The sequence below is a fragment of the Denticeps clupeoides genome, chromosome 6 (genome assembly GCF_900700375.1).
Source record: "Denticeps clupeoides chromosome 6, fDenClu1.1, whole genome shotgun sequence".
NCBI classification, from domain to species: Eukaryota; Metazoa; Chordata; class Actinopteri; order Clupeiformes; family Denticipitidae; genus Denticeps; species Denticeps clupeoides.
The window spans coordinates 16911921-16934107 of NC_041712.1; the positions used below are offsets into that span (position 1 = coordinate 16911921).

The window sequence follows — 22187 nt, forward strand, 5'->3', positions numbered from 1 at the left end:
TAAATATATTCAATGGTACATTTGATTAGAAATGCTGCTTAATTACTTGGAACCAGAAACAATGACAGCATAGTGAACATGATTTTACATCTGCATATTTCTACATAAAAAAAAAATTTAAATAACGTGTCAGGAGGTGCTCCGGTCACCTCTGCCTCTGATTTCCTGTGTTGTATCTAGAACGTATCTCATTTCTGCTTTGTTGCTGCCTGGTCATGGAATGTGTCCCCCATCTACGTGGGTGTGTGTTGTCTTTGTACCGTGTTGTTGTAGTAAACCCATGTCTTGTAAAGTCGTCCTGCACGCCATGTTCCCGGCGCCGTGACAATGTTAATGCAGCATGATGACATTTTTCCTTCTAGTGTCCATGCAACCTCAACCCACACCAAAACCACACTTACCCATTTATGGTACTAGGCTGTGGACCATTTTATAAAAGGAGTAATAATATCCAAAATATTTAATATCCTAAAATTTCCAGTTATCCCAAATTATTTACTATTAACTGCAAATACATTTGCATATTTTCATTAGGTAGTTGCTGTTCTTTTCCAAAACCATTACCCAGATGTAAACATCTATTTTCTGTGCAATTTCTGATTTAGTGTAAATTGTAGCGAGAGTGAATGGTTTATCTGTGTCCTGCCACAATAGCTGCTGCAAGGATGAAAAGTGCAGTGGTTATCCAGTTGCAGGCATGTTTCCCATGTCCCCCATAGATGGTTGCTTTTGTGTGAAATGAAATATTGACACCAGCCTTATCAAGATGACAGCCGTAGTAACTTTCGGGGTGAAAAAAATAGAGGGATAGTTTGGTGATATCCACTGGCAGTTAAAAAAACGTATTCCTGTAGATGGTGTCTTCAGCAGTCAAATCAGATGCCTAATGCCTAAAAACTGAAAAGCTTCACTTATTGCCTAATGCCTAATAACCAAAAGGCTTCACTTTAGAAATCCATCCAAGAATATACAGCTCATTTTGTGTGGAACTGGGACTTTAAAGAAAAAAAAAAATACTGTTTAGAATGTGTGTACTTGAATTGTGCATTGTATTAATCATCCAGTGATTATTCATTTCAGTCAAATGAAAACGTCTCTTAATGTGTCAGTGATTGGTTGTATACAATTTTTCGATAAATCTTTGGGGTAAATAAGTAATTATAAACTTAGCATTATTCAAATACATTATTTTTATTATTCATAGTGTACATGTCGGCCCGTAAAATGATGTCACTTTGCAGCTGACGTGTCATTGTGATGGCCAGGTGCCAGCTGTTGACCTGATTATTGGGTCCAGATCACTCACTGCTGCTGCTCTTTAGGCTCGAGTGATCAGGACCCATTATCAGCGTGCCTGCAGGACACACGGGTTATGTTATATTTTAAATGCAGATGCTTTTTGTTTTCCTCTTGTGGCCATCGTGCCATTTTTCAATTCTCAAAGAGACGCAGCCGACATTGGAGGAGAATACATGGCAAGGCCTCTGACATGGAGGGGAAATTTCTGCCAGTGAGGCCTGTGGGAGTGGTCAAAGTAATGGGAGGAAGAAATGGCGTCAGAGGGTGGAAGTCACGGTACCAGCATGGGACCAGAACATGAGTGTGCGTTTGAAGAAACGTGAAACCCCGGTGCGATTGGACGCAAGGAGGCAGGCAAGTTTCTTCTGGTTTAATATGCGAAGGAGAGCCGGTGTGAGCCGCAACACCACACCGATGTTGTCGTTCATTCCAGGTTGAATTGGGGAAGGGACAGGATGAGAGGAAAGAGTTGAGAGGTGAGAAGAGCAAGATAATTCTTACGGTTTGAGGTGGAGAGGGAGCCAAGTCGAACATGACGAATGCCAATCATTTACATTTACATTTACAGCATTTATCAGACGCCCTTATCCAGAGCGACTTACAATCAGTAGTTACAGTCCCCCCCTGGAGCAACTTAGGGTTAAGGGTCTGCTCAGGGACACAATGGTAGTAAGTGGGATTTGAACCTGGGTCTTCTGGTTCACAGATGAGTGTGTTACCCACTAGGTTACTACCATCTGAGCAGCTGGCAGTGGCCATCTTGCCAATTTATGGGAGTCACGTTACCTCATCTCCGTGTTGCTCCCAGTCACATGGATGGAATCATGTGACCGGAAGAGAGAGGGGGCTGGAGCATGTCCTGCTGTTCGGGAGGACTGGGTGGGCACTGTCCAAATCTCACCTCCTGATGGACTGAGCCAAGACAGGGGTCCCTGAATCTCTGGACTGACTGAGCATGGACAGGCCTGGTGAGTGTCCAGGCCCACCTCCCTGTCTGCAGGGAAGAGGGAAGTCATCCGAGTGTCCGGGTCCAACTGTCCTCCTGATGGCGAGGGAAGATCCTTGACATTCCAGGTCCGCCTCCAACAACTCTTCGTGGGCGCCTCGGTGTTGTGCCCATAGAGGGGGGGTTCTGTGATGCCAACTGGCACCTGTTCAGGTGATTATTGGGTTTTTCAGCATGCCTACAGTCTTGCATTGTAAATGCTTATGTTTGTGGCGACTCTGTGCTACAGGTTTTTGTTTTCTGTTTGTGGCCATTATTCTGTTTTTCAGTTCCTTTATAAAAATATAATTCTGTCTATTGAGAATTTGTGTCTCCTCCTTTTTACCCCGTGGCATGAAAGTCATTGCATTAAAAAACATGAAAGCATATATGTAATTGCTTATTTATGCTTCTGTCACAAAACAGCTCAAGTTATTATTAACCAGCTCTAGTAAATGACGTGGTTAAAATGAAAAAAAAAAATATTGATATTACAAAACTAAATCAAAACCATTGTGTAGAGTCTGTATACTTGGACAATTATTTAGTATTATTTGCAGTAATTGTTCCCTTTGGAAGCAACTATTCAAATTCAATGCAAATATACATATTTCATTCATTTATAGTAATTACTCTAAACCTGTATTCTAAACCCTAGCAATATTTTTGGGAAAGCGGATAAAGAACAACGGAGCTTTAAAGCCATGCATGGATCAGTAACTTCACATCGCACCTACAACGGTCCTTTTGAAAAACAAACCATGCCCAAAGCAGCATTTAATCAATAATTAATGTGCATATCTTACTGTAAACACAGCTGACAGTTCTCAAGTACCAGTGATGCAAGATGTGTGAAGATGTGAAAGTCTTGTTTACGCACAGAATCTGAGACCTCGTTTATTTACTCATTTATTTTTTCATTAGGAAATGAAAATGAATGAACTTTTGTAATGAACATCTAGGCAATATTTACAGGTTGTAATAGAACTATGGATTAGCAGAATTACCAAAGGTGGAAAGAAACTTGACTTTACCTTACCTTACCTTGAACAGTTACCTCAGTGGTGGCCTAGCGGGTAAGGATACCCAAATCGCCGTGGTGCTACTGAGCAAAGTACCGCCTCCACACACCGTTCATGGCTGCCCACTGCTCGCCAAGGTGATGTGTTAAAAGACGAGGACACACACTTGCAGTGTTTCACAATGACAATCACTTTCACTTCACTTTCAGAATACATGTGATACATTCATGCGTTGCATTTGTCCTGTGTGAATCATGTCCAGACATCCATCTTTATTATGTAACATTCCTAAACCAAGCATGAACTTAGTGCAGGGCTATGATTGTTTCAGATTAAAAATTGAAAGTTCAACACCCCCATCTTCATTCACACATCATGCAGGAATTGTAACCTATGTTGAGCTGTAATGTGCTGTTATACATCCCTAATTATGAGCTGACTTATGATCCAATCATATTTAAAGTGAATTGATTGTCACTTGTGATACACAGCAGCACAGCACATGGTGCACACAGTGAAATTTGTCCTCTGCATTTAACCCATCATCCTGAGTGAGCAGTGGGCAGCCATGACAGGCGCCCCCCCCTGGGGGGGCAGTATGTGGGGACGGTGCTTTGCTCAGTGCTGTGCTGCAGTGTTTCACAATGACAATCACTTCACTTTCACTTTCACTTTTTTCATCTGCACAGATTCTCCTTCCCACAAAATTAAAACCATTTCTTTGCTAAAGTAAATTTTGATACTTTTCAGTGTGTTTTACATGATTAAATAATCAAATAACCCGCTGGCTCACACAATCTCACCAAGTAAAATTTCCAAGATCATTTTAAAGCTGAGGTTACCATCAAACTTTATGAAAGTTCTGATCACGAATCACTTGCTGAAGAGCTTTGTGTCACACGAATCCAAAACTCCTTCTGAATGACACAATCCCGCACATGAAGGCATCGAGAGAGCGCTCTTGTTCGGCAACGTTCGCTGGTTGGTACGGCGGGTGAGAAACGGTAACCGGACGCCCCACCCGCGCGCGCGGCCCACGCGGTGCCCTACACGCGCGCACGCACGCACGCACGCACGCGCGCAAAGACGGAGTTACCGCCTGTAAAGTTTTACAACCGATTCCCCTCTGCTGTGGTTTTCGTGGTATCGCCTGTTCTATCGGGTTTATTTAGCAGAGCTCCGCGGACGCCTCGTTTCTCCACACGAAACGCCCAAAGGACCGAGCGTGGGAAAATTACTAAGTTGTTAAGTATTAATTCACAAGCTATTCCAGCCTTTTGCAGAAATGCTGCAGAAATGCTGCAGGAGACCTCGCTTTCCCCTTTAAATCCCGTGCCGGGGAACCCGCTCTGCCGCCACCAGCATCGGCGCGGCTGCTCCTTGATGTTGCGCTGGAGACTGCGCATGCGCCCCGCGCCGCAACTACCGCGCTGGCCGTAATAAATTGGATCTCGCCAGTCTTCACAGAAATCACATCAAAAACCGTATGACGCGACACGATATGACGACCTTCGGAATCAGGGAGAGGTGCTGCCGGGGGGTCTGGACGCTGCCGTTGATCGTGGCCGTGGTGTGCGCGCAAAGGTAAGTGCGCCGATTGGTGCGGCATGCTTTACTTTTGTCGCTCACTGTCCGCGGTCACTGCTCCGCAACTGTCCTCGCAGCGACGGCTCAACTTGCAAGCAATAATGACTGTCTTTTTTTTATTTCTTTTTAAAGAAAACGATTTCTTTCTTTCTTTCTTTCTTTCTTTCTTTCTTTCTTTCTCACTCCGTAGTGTTAACGACCCGAGCAATATGTCCCTGGTTAAAGAAACGGTGGACAGACTCTTGAAAGGATACGACATTCGACTGAGGCCAGATTTCGGAGGTAAAATGACATAATCCGCCGAGCTTCTTGTGAAGTTAAGAGGACAAAAAGAAAAGTTACTTTATGTTAAAGACGAGCAAATCCCGCGGATATAACCGTATTTCTGGGTGCTGGTCACCCGTGTCCCCCTCGGATGAGGGTGGCGGTCACTGTCACCTGCTGAGCCTGGGTCCGTACCGGAGGACATTGTGTTTATTATACAGATGTGACCCAAAAAGTCACCCCCTTACAATAAACAGATACCTGTCAGACGTGTATGCATGCCGTACTGCATGTGATTAAAATGTGCACTTTTATTAAAGAGTTCCATGCCATGAATTGACATTTCGGACATTCCGTCTGTGGGTCTGCAGGTCCCCCCGTGGGAGTGGGCATGAACATAGACATAGCCAGCATAGACATGGTATCGGAAGTCAATATGGTAAGTAGCCACCTTCTGATGGTGGGGTGTGTGTGAGTGTGTGTGTGTGTGTGTGTGTGTGTGTGGGTTGGAGTGGTACTGTAGGGGGGTGATCCTGCCCCGCAATGCCTCTCCTCGGAGAAACTCCTCTCCGATCGTCCAAAGTCGCGCCGGACTCTTCGTTTTAGGACCACTACGACAGGCACTTGTCTTGGCGACTGTAGGCGAGGGCGACACGCGTGCCTTCAGCTGCAGGTGCACACATTTCTGCGTGTCTTCTTTGGTCGTCATCACACCTGATGTTTTACCCCCAACGATGCGTGATCAGTTATCTTTACAATTAAAGTGCACGTTTCTGTGATTTCTTTTCTATTAAAAATAAAGTTAAACTGACTGCTTTAAGTAACACAAAAACACAACATATTAATAACAACAATAGCTCTTCTCTCTCAAGTCTGGACTCGTGCACCACTCCCCTGCGTGCAAGGAAAGTTTTTCTTCATGCAAGAGCGCCCCCTAGTGATGGCGCGCGAGAGTGGCTCACTGAAACCATTACAACGCTTAGAAATAAATAAATAAATAAATACATAAATAAATACAACAGTCAATAAATAAATAAATACATAAAATAAAATACATGCCAATAGATTGCATTCCTCTTGTATGTTTAACGGTGTGGATGTGTGCTTTTGATTGTCATTGTCATAGCATGGTTTGACAGTATGCATGGTTTCCTCTGCAGTGTAATATTTAGAAGAACTCACTTGTCGTCGGCAAATGGCTGTATGAGGAGTGCACGCTCCTTTTTTTTCACGCTACTTGCCTGACGTCACACCAGGGACAGAGGGAGCACAGTTCGATGGTCTAGTGCCCTCTGTGTATAAATGCGTCCGCCTCTGACTCTTGCAGTTATTCATGTGGATTAAACACTTATTTTCGCTGGGGTAACTAAAGCCAGAGTCCAATTCACCATGAACCTCCGCTGACGTCACGCAGCATCCCCCCCTCCCTCGTGGGCAGAGCGTTAGCGTGTGGTCTCTGCCGCTCATCGTTAATTGGCTGTGAAGCCCTCCCTCATGCAATGTCAAACAAGTAAAATATGTTTAATCCTTAAGAGTATTTGCTTTCCTAATAAGGAATATCATGTATACTTCCCACCGACCGAATGGTTGCAAATGCAGCACGGGGTTTTTTTTCCAGCTCCCTCAGTAAATATGGACAATTTCCGGCGACCTCTAATCTACAACGATGAGAGTAAAACACACTGAGCTATGCCGCTGCGAGCTGGCCTCTGGCAGGGCTATGACTTTGTTGGCAAACCTTGGCAAATAGCATCATTACTGGCTTCAGCCTCCGTATCCTTCCACGGCATTGATGCCACATCTCTCACAAGCAAAGAAGGTAGAGAGTGTGTGTGTGTTTGTGTGTGAGTGAGTGAGTGAGTGAGTGAGTGAGTGAGTGAGTGAGTGAGTGAGCGAGGGAGGCAGCAAACAACAGTCAACTTCCCCACGGGGCTCTCTGTACTACACAACTTAGCTGGAAAGTGTCTCGGCAGAGTTTACTTTTCCTCATTGTGTGTCTGAGGCCCAGCGAGCCCCTGAGAATCCGAACTGAAATCCAATCTTCCCCCAACTGCAGGATCTGTGTTTGTGTTTTGAGTGTGTGTGTGTGTGTGCTATGGCTGATAGAGCATAGGGGCCACCTTGGTGGGATGTCCTTTAGTCTCAGCATGGTATGGTGAGTAAAAAATGGTCTCGCTCTCCTGTCTGCTTTTCTTTCTTTTTTTTTTTTTTTGGTTTATTTTACCTATTTGTTTTTTTTCATCATATTGGGGTGATATTAGAGCTTTCTGGTGGCCCCATTTAGCTAAGGTGGGACGTTTTCCTTCTTTGCTGTGGCCTGACCCACCCCGCCCAGTCCATACAAACATATTACACTCTGGGGCTTCAGGCAACAATATCACGGCCCGGTGTCTGTGGGATTAAACTGCTGGGTCAGAGGAGCACAAGTGACCAGGTGCAATTCTGAAACTATTATGATGTAAGCCCCCCTCCCCTGCACTGGCGTTGGAGAGGAGACAGTTCCCTACTACTAGTGTTGTTATCATCAACACCAAATATAATTTTCAATTAACCTTTTTGCCGTAATGAGGACGAGAAAAGATGTCAATGCTGGTTATGTAATAACAATAATTAAATTTATCCTGTAATATGGTAGACAAATAAAATGAGACTAAATATAGCTTACAAAATAAAAACTAGACTAAAATGTCTCTTCATTTTCATTTTTATGAAAACAAGATAAGACCTTTTTCCTCTCGTTTAATCGCGTTATTGTATCACGGTGTCTGATTTCTGTATCTCCCCTCCGGCCATACAGATGACGCCACTTCCTCAATACGCAATCACAGCATAATTTGATTTCCGGATACTTCTGATGGGGCTGGGAAGGATGGGAAAATATTACGAAGCAATTTTTGGACGCACGGTCATTACAATGAAGTAAAAAGGAAAGCAGAATGGTCCAAAAAAAAAAAAAATCATAGTATCTTACATGCTGGAATGGATGTAGTGTATTCTTGAGTCTATAAGATATAATTACCTTGTTTAAATTATGAAATAGGTTTGACTATTTTTTTTTTCTATTTTGTTCTGCTAGGTACTAGAATAAATAGAATTGCATTAGTAAAAAAAAGACTAAAATCCACTTCACACTGACTAAAATTGGACTAAATTGGCATCAGTTATATTCTAAAAATAGACTAAAATGTAATCTGTTTTTCTTGACTAAACTAGGCTAAAATATTAATGGATAATTCTGACTAAAATATGACTAAAATACTCTGACTGAAACTTAACTAAAAGGACTATGGCTATAAACAAGGCTAAAATTTCTATAATGACAGCTTGACGCAATTAAGACAGGCAACTACAACTACAGTTGGTACAGAAAGTATTCAGACCCCCTTAAAATCTTCACTCTTTGTTATATTGCAGCCATTTGCTTAATTTTTTTCTTTATTGCATTATTCTTTTTTCTTATTAATGTACACATAGCACCCCATGTTGACAGAATTAATTAAATTTTTGCAGCTTTATTAAAAAAGAAAAACTGAAATATCACATGGTCCTAAGTATTCAGACCCTTTGCTCAGTGTTTAGTAGAAGCACCCTTTTGATCTAATACAGCCATGAGTCGTTTAGTGGAACAATGCAGTTTTCACACTTGGATTTGGAGATCTTCTGCATTCCTCCTTGTAGATCCTCTCCAGTTCTGGCAGGTTGGATGGTAAACAATGGTGGGCAGACATTTTTAGGTCTCTCTAGATATGCTCAATTGAGTTTAAGTCAGGGGTCTGGCTGGGCCATTCAAGAGCAGTCACCAAGTTGTTATGAAGCCACTCCTTTGTTATTTTGGCTGTGTGCTTAAGGTCATTGTCTTGTTGAAAGGTAAACCTTCATCCCAGTCTGAGGTCCACCCTAGAGAAGGTTTTAGTCCAGGATATCCCTCTACTTGGCCGGATTCATTTTCCCCTAAATTGCAACCAGCCATCTTGTCCCCAACAGCATGATGTTGCCACCACCCTGCTTGGACAGATGATGAGCAGTGCCTGGTTTTCTCCACACATATCACTTAGAATTAAGGTAAAAATGTTATACTTTGGTCTCATGAGACCAGAGAGCCTTATTCCATCTTGGAGTACTCCAGGTGTTTTTTTTTAGCAAACTCCATGCAGGTTTTCATGTGTCTTGCACTGAGGAGATGCTTCCGTAATTTTCCAATCTCCCAACTGCATCTCTGGAGCTCAGCCATAGTGATCTTTGGCTTCTTCTTTACCTCTTCTCCCCCGATAGCTTGGCCAGATGGCCAGTTCTAGGAAGGGCTCTTCCATTTAAGGATTAAGGAGGACATTGTGCTCTTGGAAACTTTTTTTTGTAACTTTGGCGAGATCTGTGCCTCCTCAGGCAGTTCCTTTGGTCTGAATACTTCAGGACCATGTGATGTTTCAGTTGTTCTTTGTTAATAAATCTGTAGAAATGTCAGCAATTTAACGAAAAGTGAAAAATTTAAGGGGGTCTGCATACTTTGCGTACCAACTGTATACCTTCTACCCAAGATGCACCTCTGCACCTTCCGGCAGTGGCGTGTGTTAGGAATGTGATGCACGTCAGAGTAACGCCTAGGGCAAGGTCGGCCCCAGGCGCATGTAAAAACAGTGTTGTGACATTAGCAACCTGCCATTTGACTAGAGCCGGGCAGGGTGTGGTTGTAGGCAAGGTTACAAACCTCCATGCTGAGGCTCAGAGAACTGGTTAGACAAGGATCTAGAACAATTAATAATAATTGCTGATCAGTACACCTGCCTCCCTTATCCGTGCTATCTCTAATTAACAAGTGAATTCTCACTTCTGGTTTATTTAGTTGATGAAACCAAACATTAGTGATCATGGGGGTTACTCTGATTAGGCTTATTTATGGTATACAACTCATTGTGATGCAGTGGCAAGTAATCATTTGGTACACTGTAAAAACTGCTGAAGATGAAAGGCGGTACAATGGAGAAGGGATGGATAAAATATGATATTTGAAAATTATATTCCACCATGATATTAAGACATCTAATGTTTTTTTTTGTTTTTTTCCTGGGAAGAAAAAGTGTCAAAAGTGCTAAATGTCAGTTGACTGTTCCCAGAAGGCAGCATATTGTGTTTTGTTGTATGGAAAAAAAGGCAGAATTGAAACCACAAGGTTATATTCTTCCAAAGTTCAGCTGTAACTTCAAGCTAAATGGCATGGCACGTTCACAGAGATTCGAGACCTTGACCACTGTTTTGTCTCGTGATATTTTGCTGTCCATACTGCAAACAGAGAGTCTGCCCAGTCTGTCTCATTTGTTGACTTGGCTGGTTTTAAAGATCTTTACATAACATCTTTACACAAATTGCATGGGTCACGTAAATGACAAATTTTAACTACATTGTTCTGATCAATAAAGCATTAGGGGTCAGGATGCTCAGAAAGGAACTATGGAGGAAAATGTATTTGTATCCAGAAAAGGAACTTCAATGCTTAAAATGGGAGGAGCCATTGGAAATTGATTGACAGCTCTCATACACGCTACTTTCTGAACCAGATTTAAACCAGATCCCATCAGTCCATCACATTAGCACGTGTAGAGTAAGGTCCTGTCTCCTCCTTTTCACCTCAGTGTTCGTGTGATTTCTTTGCTCATAACATAATTGTATATGGATTGGTCAGATTGGTCATGTCCTGACCACAAAACGCAAATATCTTATAAGTGGTTTAATTGATTCTAAATTACAGACTACGTCATCTATAGCATCTCCAAAATATCTACCTGTGTCTTGCTTGTTAATGTGCATACTTATGCAAGCAGGTAATTTTTTGTATATTGAATTGTGCAAGTTATAGGTCACATTAAAAGATGGACAATGTAGGATGTTTTGAAAAGATTTTTTGTGGTACAATTTTATCACAATTTTATCTAAATATAACATGGGTGTGTACTCTTTTTCCACTGTATATAATTAAACAAGATATTTTTTTAGTTTGTGACAGCTTTCCACTATGCAGGGTATTGAACAGATTTCACTTTCATCTCCAGTGCCATACTCAATATAGTCCCTATATTGAAAAAAAGCATATAGCCAAAGCTTGGTTAAGAGGAATCTTTGATGGTCAAACAAGCGCCAGGAAACCTTTACCATACCTGTCACCTTAAGGGAAATGCACATGTTTCCCAGTGGATTTTCAGACCAGCTATGACAAGCCAACTCTCTACTCCCTCCCTGTCTGGCAGCTTTAAATAATAGACCATAATAAAATGTTATACCTAAATCATTGTTTTATTTTTATGTTTCCTTGACAAAGCTATTGTAGATTCTGCCATTTTTAGGCTGTGAAATGGATGGTACTTAATTACTTTTGGCGACCCTGTAGCCCTTTAGCCAAGTGTCTGCCAGACGGCATGTTTCAGTGACCTTTTCAAATCCTTGAAACCGCAGCCTCATGTGAGTACTCAAATAGCGTCTCTCCCCCTCTATCCTCTGCGCCATTCCTTCATGTGATGTCAGTAGGACACGGGGACCATGCTGATATCAGCTGTGTGGCAAAACACAGTTTAAATGATAATCTGCCTTAAAGAGGATGTTATATTTTTACATTTAAAATGCAATATGGAGGAGGTTGTGATTGTTGCATGCATGCTTATTCTTATTGATCGTGACACATGAAGGATGACTCACGGATGCATTGCATAAGCGCCACCATTTTAACTGGGATTCACCCAATTACACTTGATGGTGTAATCATTTGGTAATTTGAGTATTCCATTTGGGGGTGGCATATTACGTTGCAGCGTGTCTGTATGCCTGCTTAATGCCAGATCTATCAAGACAATGTTGGTGGAAATCTGCAGAAATTAGTAAATTTGCCTGGAAATGTTACTTTCTAGTTACTTTCTCTGGACAAATGTGATTTGTCTGATGCAGTTCCAGGAATATGATAGCATGCAGCCTTTACAAGAGACAGCGAGAGTTCCTGTTTCATCTTATGCTATACATCTCAAATGATTTTTTTTATCTTCTTATCTTCAGTTTTAACATAGTGCTTGCTCATTTAATGGACGACAGAAATGAAGATTTGGTGGCCTGTGGGACTGACAGTAAAGTACAGTGAGGTCATTGTTTGTAATCCTGGCAGGAAAGCTGGGATAATCTTGTCATATCAAATGAAATTCATAAAATAATTTATTTGTTCATTTAAGAACATGTCTGGATGTTCACTTTTTCTCTGTACAAATTGCATAAAAAAATAAAATGTCCTATATGCTTAGAGTATGTTTCATTAAACTGACCAATGTAGTACTGTTAAATGGACAGCTGCCCTATAGAGCTGCATCTAACAGAGGCTGAGGAAGTTTTTCTTTCTTTCTTTGACAGTTAACAAAGTTACAGTACATCAGGGGGGGTTAGATTCCCAACATTGTTGCTTTGCATTCAAGTCATAGACTTAGGTTGCTCCAGGCACTGGACAAGAATCCCCTGACCTCTGCAGCCTGCTTAAAGCTCACCATGACCACATCTCCACAATTCCCAGAATGCTCCCTAAAGGCTTCTCAGTCAATATCAGTGATGCTTGAAGCGATTTACTCAGTGATGGTGGTGATAAGAACAACTGTCCAGTCTGGGAGGACCTGGTCAACTAACTCCATGATTCATGCTCACTCTTTCAGTGGAAGAGCAGTAATCAGCCAGCAGGGAATGACAAACTAGACAGGGGAAAAAAGAAGACTAGTCATGTGTGCCTGTACTCCACTAGCTCTCCGGTGCCAGAGGGGATGATTAAGCTTGAACGCTGTGACTAATGCACAATAGAGATTTGGGAGGAAAATTAGGAGTTACATCGGAAAATGGGCACTTCGGGGCTGTATAGCAGCGTGATTGGCTGGTGACTCAGATGAGTAAGATTCTGAAGGCTCTGTTGATCCTGCAAGGTTCGAACCCTTTTTCTTTTAAATGTATATTGCTCCAGTGGAAAAGATGAGCATAAAAACCTTTCCCATAACCGTTTCTCATCTGCAAGCTGGAAATAATACTGAGGTGAAAGTCATATGACTATCCATTATGCAAAGTCATTTGTGTTACAGCTATAGGTGTCAGGTCTAATCAGTGGATAATTGGCGTAATGGCTACACGAGATCTTTCATCTCCCCATCTTCATTTCAAGAGCTTTCATCCGGTCTCTACAACTGCAATAAACCCATTCAGGGATTGTGCCCCATGCCCCTGATCTGTTATTAAACTTAATGAAACATATGAACATTGCTGCAGTTAAGAGGTGGTTGTGCTTCAAATGGGGAACATTAACGCTAATGTAAATGTTACCTCAGACATTGTCTTTTACCTTTTTTCATTAAGGGAAGAATTCAGCCCTTTACACTCCTGCCTTTTTGCTGCCTTGCTTGGTGAATGCAGCTCCAACTTTGCAGCGAAGACCTGAGACTCCGGTCTGAGGTAATTGATAAAGATATTAAATTGCCGCAGTGAAAGTCGGCATTGTGCCGCTGTCTCTTCTGGCCCATGCAACTATATTTTCTCATTTGGGAGGAAGCTTTTGCTCTCGCTTGCACATTATTTAAATCATTTAAACCCTTTCTTCTGCATCTCAAGGGTACTCCAGGGAACACATTGAGATGAATTTGCTTGAAAATGATTTGCTCACGACCAGGTTGCGTTTGAAGGCGCGGCTGATAACTTCTTGCGTCCAAAGATTCCATTGATCACGCTGGAGAAGTTTGAATGACATTTGAGTCGCAGCGTTTGCACTTTGTTAAGCAATGACCTTGTGGCATTAATTAAAGGCATCTACCAGAGAATTGTCCCATTAGGACCAAGCACAAACACTTGCGTCTTTAGCACCAGCGGCTGAAGTTCACACTGCGGCTCAACAGGGCTATAATTGCCAACTTGACTTGTAATGGTCTGAGGCAGCCACTTGTCTGCAAGACAGGGCTGTCGGGTCTAATTAGCACTGGATGCCATCATATTCCCCTGATGTAGTGTACTAACCGGGCTTGAAGCAGAGGGAACAATGCCACTGCGGTCTTGTGAAACAGTGCAATGCAACCTACTTACACATTCAAGCTTTCTCTTAAATACTATGCACTTTTGCACTTGCACTTGAAATGTGAAAATGTGAATAGTGACTAAAACCTTCATGCTGTTGGTCGTGGAAGGTTTTCTGGCAATGTTGTATTTTCTTTGTGCAGCAAATTGCACATTATGATCATCTGGGATATTTACACAAATCCAAATCCAACAATGTAGTACAGAGGTATCATGCAGCATTGTGTATTGCATGTGTAAAGTAAGTCAGACCCCCCAAAAAAAAACCTGTAAGACTTTTAAGCAGGATTTGTACAAATCAACAAATTCGGCAACAAACTTTTCTGTAAGACCACACACACTCTCTTCGGATGACATTAAATTTTTCAAAGGGTTTAAAGTTCCATGCAGCAGCATGAAGTACATCACCAGCTTACAAATAATGGTTAAATTTGGTAAATTAAAAAAAAAAATAATGGTAAAAGAGTTAATGGTTAACTCTTTAACCATTAAAAGAGTTAATGGACATTAAAGAATGGTCATTAAAGAGTTAATGGTAAAAGAGTTTACACAATACTGTATACCAGCTGCAATTAGCTATTTTTTAGCTTCTGGTATCGGCATCATCCATCCTTCATTACTTTGCTAGCCATGGTCCATCAACTAAATCAGTCCTAACTACTGACATCTCCTGTTTGTCTTGTCTTGTCTGTATTGCTTTTCTATCGCTTTGACCTTGACCGCACTTTCCAAACTGATCGATGAGTTTCAGTTCAAACCTATTGGCAGACACATCAGAGAGGCATAATTAGCAGAAGCAGAATTGTTTTCCATTCTAGTCTAGAATATCCTGCTGTCTTCTTTCACGTTAAATTTTGCAGTGCCTGTGTTCAGGAGACCTCTTGTTTGAACTTCATAAGCCTCAATGCTGAGACACTTCGGCCAGACTAAAATATGGTTCCTGTAAACTAATACCAGCTTTTTCCCCAAAGGAACTGAAGCAGCAAAGCAGAGATATGCTGAGTCATGCCTATCTCTACACACTTGCGCAAATCCTTTCAAAGCCCAACTTCTTTTTTTGTTTTCTTTATGCAGAGACTCCTTAATGCACAAGCACACTTTATCTGCGCAAAGAACTTCTGAGTCACGGTTCCTCTTCCACTGATGGCTAACTTCATCCTGTTTTTCTTCCCTCTGCACTGCGTGCATCCAATGCACATCTTCCCTCGCTCTTTCCTCCCCTCTCCACCTCTCTGTGGCTCTCTTTTGGCTCCGTGCCTCTTCCTCTCTGCCTTGTTCTCGAGTCTTGAGGGTTCTTTGATCAGAAGCATCTGAAAACACTCGTGCATCTTCAGCTGTGAAATTAAACTGGCAACAAAATCCAGTACAGGATTTGTAATTAAATTTTCTTTCATTTGTTGATTCCACTGAAAGTATTTGAAGCATGGTCATGTCAGCTGTAAGAAAAAGAGGCCTTTTGGTGATTGTGTGGCAAAAGAGTGGTAGTTTGGAGAACGATGTTTCTTGTTAATACAAAGAGAATGAAGTTTAGTCATTGCTTTACAGACTTTAAAAATAATCCGCTTATTTCTTTTTCCTCTTACATCCTGGTGATGACAAAATTTGCCATCACCATTTGTATATCATGTGTAGAATTTTTTTTTTTAAATGATTGGATAATCAAATCGTATAACTCTAGTTACAACCACTTTGTTTTTATTGGGCTGTTGTTGGTGTCTAGCCACTGTGTGTAAGCATGTTTCAACTGCATGTGTTGTATCCCTTAGAATTACCATTGGTGCAAAATATAATTATCATGTTTACATTTACAGCATTTATTAGACACTCTTATTACAGGGACAGTCCCCCCTGGAGCAACATAGGGTTAAGTGTCTTGCTCTGGGACACAATGGTAGCATGTGGGATTTGAACCTGGTTCATTGGCGAGCGTCTTACCCTCTAGGCCACTACTAACCTTGTATTGCTTTTGTTTCATCACTACTGAACTTTGGCTAAATGCTGTGTACTGAGAAAGTGCACATAAACACAAATTCAAGGATCCGCCCCATGAGGTATAACCGTTGCCAAATTCAGTGGTCTCCTCTGTGGGCCTTGGGCGGTAGACATTGCCCATTAATTCTGGTGCGGGGACTCCAAAAAAGTTGGTAATGATGCTGAGCCTTATTTGTGGGTGTGACTGTCAGAGGCTGGTGGATTTAGGCCAAAGCATGCAAACTTTAATTTCCAGCCTATCAGCTTCAGTGGCTGGATTTTGGGGGCTCTGAGGGGCGGCGCTAACCTCAGCAAGCGTAATCAGTAGCACCGGGCCTGGCACCAACCACCCGAGGGAGAACAAGACCCAAAACTAAATACAATTTTGCTGAGCTGAGGAACAATCACACACAGAATGGGCCATAGGACATGGACCTCAACTGGATGGCAACACAGCCAAAAGCATGGCTTCCTTTGCCAAAACCTGCAGCCAGTTATGGAATTAGTGTTAAAGTGTTAAAATCATCAGGGGTATAGCAAGCTGGAAATCAATTCCCTGCAGAGAAAGCACGGTTGTGAGCAAACGGTGGCAGTGGCGGGGTTGACAGTGACACACAAGGCAGATGGCCCATTGTCAGTCTTACATCTGCACTCAGGCTACGTTTGCGTGTCACAGGGCAACAATTTCGGAATTGACAGCATATTGTCTTTTGCCGCTCAGTGCAGAATGATAATCTCCTACATGTCCCTAGTATGCTGGGCACTACGAAACGGATTAGGTGGAGTGACAAATGGAAGTGGCTTAATCGCCAGTAGTGCTACTCTGCGTGCTTAAATGAACCTTTTTTCCCTTCTCACAGGACTTGTGCCAAGCTCACTGCGGACTCCCCTGGTGCTTCATCATGTACTGCTGCTGTTAGTGAATGGGTCTCAGAATACCATGCTCTTTGCCCTACAGTAGTACAGTCGCCCCTATCTATCTACTATCAGAATACAGTCAGAATACCCCAAATGCATAATTTGAATACATTAATTCAAACAGCAAAAAACAAAACAAACTATACCAGCTATATGACAATTACATATGGTGCTATTTATATGTAGTGGCAGATTTAGAGATGCCAAAGGGGTAGCATGTTGTTGTTCCATAGTTTCATGCATGGTGGGGCATATGGATTACTTCAGACAGCGTAAAATCAATTTAAACAGTTGGCATTCAGTCTGCGCTCACCTTGTTACAGTCATATATACTGGTAGTACTCCTTTAAATGCACACGGCACTATGCTGTGGGCGGAGTTAGTCATCTGCCTCTGTGCTGATTCAGATTGACTTTCCAATAAGCATAGGAACCGAGCAGACAATCCAAGACTGCCCAGACAGGTCCAGTGGAAGTGGCCTCGTAATCTTAAGAACCACTTTTCTGCTCATTGGAGAAAACTATAGTGGCTTTTGGACCGAATGCAGCAGCGCCATGCTTGCCACGGGGATCAGCACAAATAAATATGCATTGATTTCTAAACTCCCGGTAAGATAATAATGTCATGTTGTAGATCTCTGGACACTCAGAGACTGTTAGGTTCAGCTTTTCCTCCATTCCCGCTTCATGATTGTGTTTCGAAGTGGCAGAAAGATTACCAGCCCTCTTTGATTCTATTGGTCCGTGCGAAAATATGTCACGTTGCGGTCAAAATTCTACAATTATCAACTTTAACTTTGATGCAGATAAGGCCACCACTGTCACTACCAGCACTGTGGCTTGCATTTTTATGATATAATTGAATATGTTCTGCACTGCATCAATGCAGAATAGTCTAATTTCGGAACCCCAAGAAAATATTACCCTTAGCAGTAATTATAAGCACACTTCTGCATTAACATTTGTAATATTTCCCAAAACATTTGTATTAAGTTTTAGATTCAGAATTATAATACAGAACTATAATACAATGACCCACCCCTACCATACTGTATGGCATTTTAGTTAGTAAATATATTGACTTCAAATTAGGTGTGGCAACAGAGATGCCATCTAAAAAAAAAAACTGTACCTAACATTACAAAAGGTCCTGACATTTAAGGCCATATACATTCAAATGCAAACTATACATAACCAATAACTTGCAGTCCAGAGTCTAATATACATAGTATTTGTACATTAGACCTGTTTCTGCACCATCATGCACCTTGGTCTATTGCATGCTGCGGTTGTTTGATTCAGCTCTAGTGTTACACAAATGCATTGACCTCTTTAGCTGAGAAGGGGGGTTTAAAAATACATTATGAATGGAATTGTGGCGTATGAGTAGCGTAGTAATGGCCTAATGGATAACACACTCACCTCTGAACCAGATTCAAATCCTATTTAGTACCATTGTGTCCCTGTACAAGACTCATAACCCTTGCTCCAATGGACTGTCCCTGTAACTACTGATTGTAAGTCACTCTGGATAAGCACATCTGATAAATGGCATAAATGTAAAAGCAAATGTAAATGTATATGGGCGGATGACCATGAGGCCAAATAAAATACACTGTCAACATGGATTTTCTTTCTTACTCAGCTGAAGGCCTCATAGGTAAGATTCTTTAGGTCTGGAGATTTCTAGCAGGTTAACCAAATCTGTGTGTTTCCTCCTCCACCTTGCACTGTGTGTTACAGAGGTGGAAATGGAGCTGCCACCTGGAGTGACAAAAGATTGATTTTCATCCTTCTGCAGTCACGCCTTGTTCCGTCAACACTAATAGTCGGCTGCAGCATTGCAGCGCAGGCCTCCAGGGCGGGCCGTGATTATTGGCTTTATTTTCAGAGTTGAGAATTAGTTTTGGGTTGCTGTCAGGGTGCATTGTTGACTTTCACATCACAGTCAGAAAAGGTGCCGCTGCCTCTTAGAGGATGAAGGTCAGTCACTCCACCATATGCAGCCAGACAACAGAGTGCCAATTTTGAGACTACTGCACAGCTGTTTTCTTACCACTGCTGGCTTCAGGGCATAGGGATTTCTCAAATTAAATTTAAATTATGTGCTGTGGGCTGGAGCAAAGGATCCCATATCTCAGTAACAGACAATTAAAGCAAATATAGTGCAGTTACTTGTACAGCAGCATGAATTTAACTGTAGAAAAAAAAATTCAATTCATTCACATTTGAAAGTTCAGAGTTTTTGGTACAAAACCTAAACTTGCATAAACTTGGCTGACCTATGACCACTCTGTCTCCACATGCACACCTTCCATCGTGGTTAGGCTTTATACAGTGGGTACGGAAAACATTCAGACCCCCTTAAATTTTTCACTCTATGTTATATTGCAGCCATTTTTCTCGAATCATATAAGTTCATTTTTCCTCCTTAATGTACACACAGTACCCCATATTGACAGAAAAACATGGAGTGGTTGTCGTTTTTGCAGATTTACTAAGAAAGAAAAACTGAAATATCACATGGTCCTAAGTACTCAGACACTTTGCTGTGACACTCATATACTCAGGTGCTGATCATCCGTGAGATGGTTCTACACCTTTATTTGAGTCCAGCTGTGTTTGATAATACTGATTGGACTTGATTAGAAAAGCCACACCCCCTGTTTATATAAAACCTTACAGCTCACAATGCATGTCAGAGCAAATGAGAATCATGAGGTCAACTGCCTGAAGAGCTCAGAGACAGAATTGTGGCAAGGCACAGATCTGGCCAAGGTTACAAAAAACATTCTGTTGCACTTAAGATTCTAAAGAGCGCAGTAGGCTCCATAATGCTCAAATGGAAGACATTTTGGACAACAAGAACCCTTCCTAGTGCTGGTCGTTCGGCCAAACTGAGCAATCAGAGGAGACGAGCTTTGGTGAAAGAGGTAAAGAAGAACCCAAAGATCAATGTGCTGAGCTCCAGAGATGCAGTCGGGAGATGGGAGAAAGTTGTAGAAAGTCAACCTTCACGGCAGTCGGGGCTTTATGGCAGAGTGGCCCAACAGAAGCCTCTTCTCAGTGTTAGACACATGAAAGCCTGCATGGAGTTTGCTAAAATGAGAAATAAGATCCTCTAGTCTGATGAGACTAAGATAGAACTTTTAGTCTTAATTCTAAACGGTATGTGTGGAGAAAACCAGGCACTGCTCATCACCTCTCCAATACAATCCCAGTGAAGCATGGTGGTTGCAGCATCATGCTGTGTTTTGCTGCTGCAGGGACAGGACGACTGGTTGCAATCAAGGGATAAGGGCGTCTGGATAAGGGCGTCTGATAAATGCTGTAAAAAGGGAAAGAAGAATGCTGCTAAGTACAGGGATATCCTGGAGTAAAACCTTCTCCAGAGTGCTGAGGACCTCAGACTGGACCAAACGTATACCTTCCAACAAGACAATGACCCTATGTTCTTGAATGGCCCAGCCAGAACCCTGGCTTAAACCCAATTCAGCATCTCTGGAGAGACCTAAAAATCCACCAACGTTTACCATCCAACCTGCCACAACTGGAGAGGATGGAGGAGTGGCAGAGGATCCCCAAATCTTGCATCTTTCCCCAAAAAGACTGCATGGTGGTAAAGACTGTATTGCTGTATTAGCTCAAAAGGGTGCTTCTACTAAACAGTGAGCAAAGGGTCTAAATACTTAGGACCATGTGATATTTCAGATTTTCTTTTTTAATAAATCTGCCAAAATGTCAATATCATGGGGTGCTGTGTGTACATTAATGAGGAACAAAATGAACTTAAATGATTTTAGCAAATGGCTGCAATATAACAAAGAGTGAAAATTTTAAGGGGCTCTAAATACTTTCCATACCAACTGCTTTTGTGATAAGTTGAGACACATTAGTGTTCATATGGACAGAGAGGGTGAATTTGTTGGATCTCTTATGCAATAATAATAATAATTTCATTTTATATGTAGTCTGAATTAATGTCAAATGTGAAAAGCACAACACAAGCTTGTTCAAGTTCCTTTACTTTTTATTCAGTTTTCCCTTTTATTCCTTGTCTTTTCTCCTAAGCTGTGAAAAGGAAAACAAAATAATAAGGCGCTTTCAGCAAAGCTTTTCTTTTATAAGGGAATGCAAAAAAATCCTCAGAACTTTAATTATTCGCCCCTGTGAGTACGGTGAAACGACCAAACTGAGAGGGCAGGGCAGTGAATGGCACGGGGATGGTGAGAATCTTTGGGCTCATTCTCACTTTAATAATTCCTCTTCTTTCAGTGTGGAATGTGCTGTTGCACATGTGAATTGATCTCTTCTTTAGTAAACACAATTAATGCAGAACACATGTTATATTGGCATGTGGTGGCATGTGGTGGCCTAGCGGTTAAGGAAGCGGCCCCGTAATGTTGCCGGTTCGAGTCCCGATCCGCCAAGGTGCCACTGAGGTGCCACTGAGCAAAAGCACCGTCCCCACACACATGCTCACTCAGGGTGATGGGTTAAATGCAGAGGACAAATTTCACTGTGTGCACCGTGTGCTGTGCTGCTGGGTATCAAATGTGACAATCACTTCACTTTCAAATTTGGTTACTGTTACTGTTTCTTTGGTGAAGCAGGAACTGCTCCGAGTAGCCACCTTTTTTAGATCACTTCAACTTCTGGTATCGACATGCTAATTACTGACATGCAAACATTTTTATTGTCAAGAACATCATTATCCCACATGAAGCCCATTAGGGTGTCCAGCTTTTCCTGCAGATAGTATTTTCACATAGCCTTAGTCCTGAGTGAACCACATGCTAACAACGCTAAAACGACCAAAACGGTGGCCTGAATTCCAGACACATGTCAGATCAAAGAACCAACTTGGAATTGGGATTTTTTTCCCCTGATATAACTGACTTAGTTATGTCATAGATTACTGAGACAAAAACACGTCTCATTAGCATGTGCTAGCTTTCTGTGCTGTGCATTAATTTGCCTGTTTATAAGCACTATTATCAAACGTGTGTTAGATTTGTGAGGATGATGTTATGGAGGAAATGATTTTGTCCAAGACTATTAAAAGTATGTGGAAGC

General features: G+C 41.9%; 1 protein-coding gene across 3 annotated transcripts in view; it reads left to right on the forward strand.

Moving 5' to 3' along the window:
* gabrb2b (gamma-aminobutyric acid type A receptor subunit beta2b) overlaps positions 1-22187 on the forward strand; it is a 58504-nt gene that overhangs the window by 6743 nt on the left and 29574 nt on the right. For 2 of the 3 annotated variants that reach the window (XM_028984933.1, XM_028984934.1), the window contains exons 1-3: positions 3864-4890; positions 5084-5175; positions 5529-5596. In XM_028984933.1, coding sequence (XP_028840766.1) covers positions 4793-4890; positions 5084-5175; positions 5529-5596 — 258 coding nt within the window. In that variant the 5' untranslated portion in view covers positions 3864-4792. Of the gene's footprint in view, positions 1-3863; positions 4891-5083; positions 5176-5528; positions 5597-22187 lie in introns of those variants that run through there. The other variant, XM_028984932.1, reaches the window with a different exon arrangement.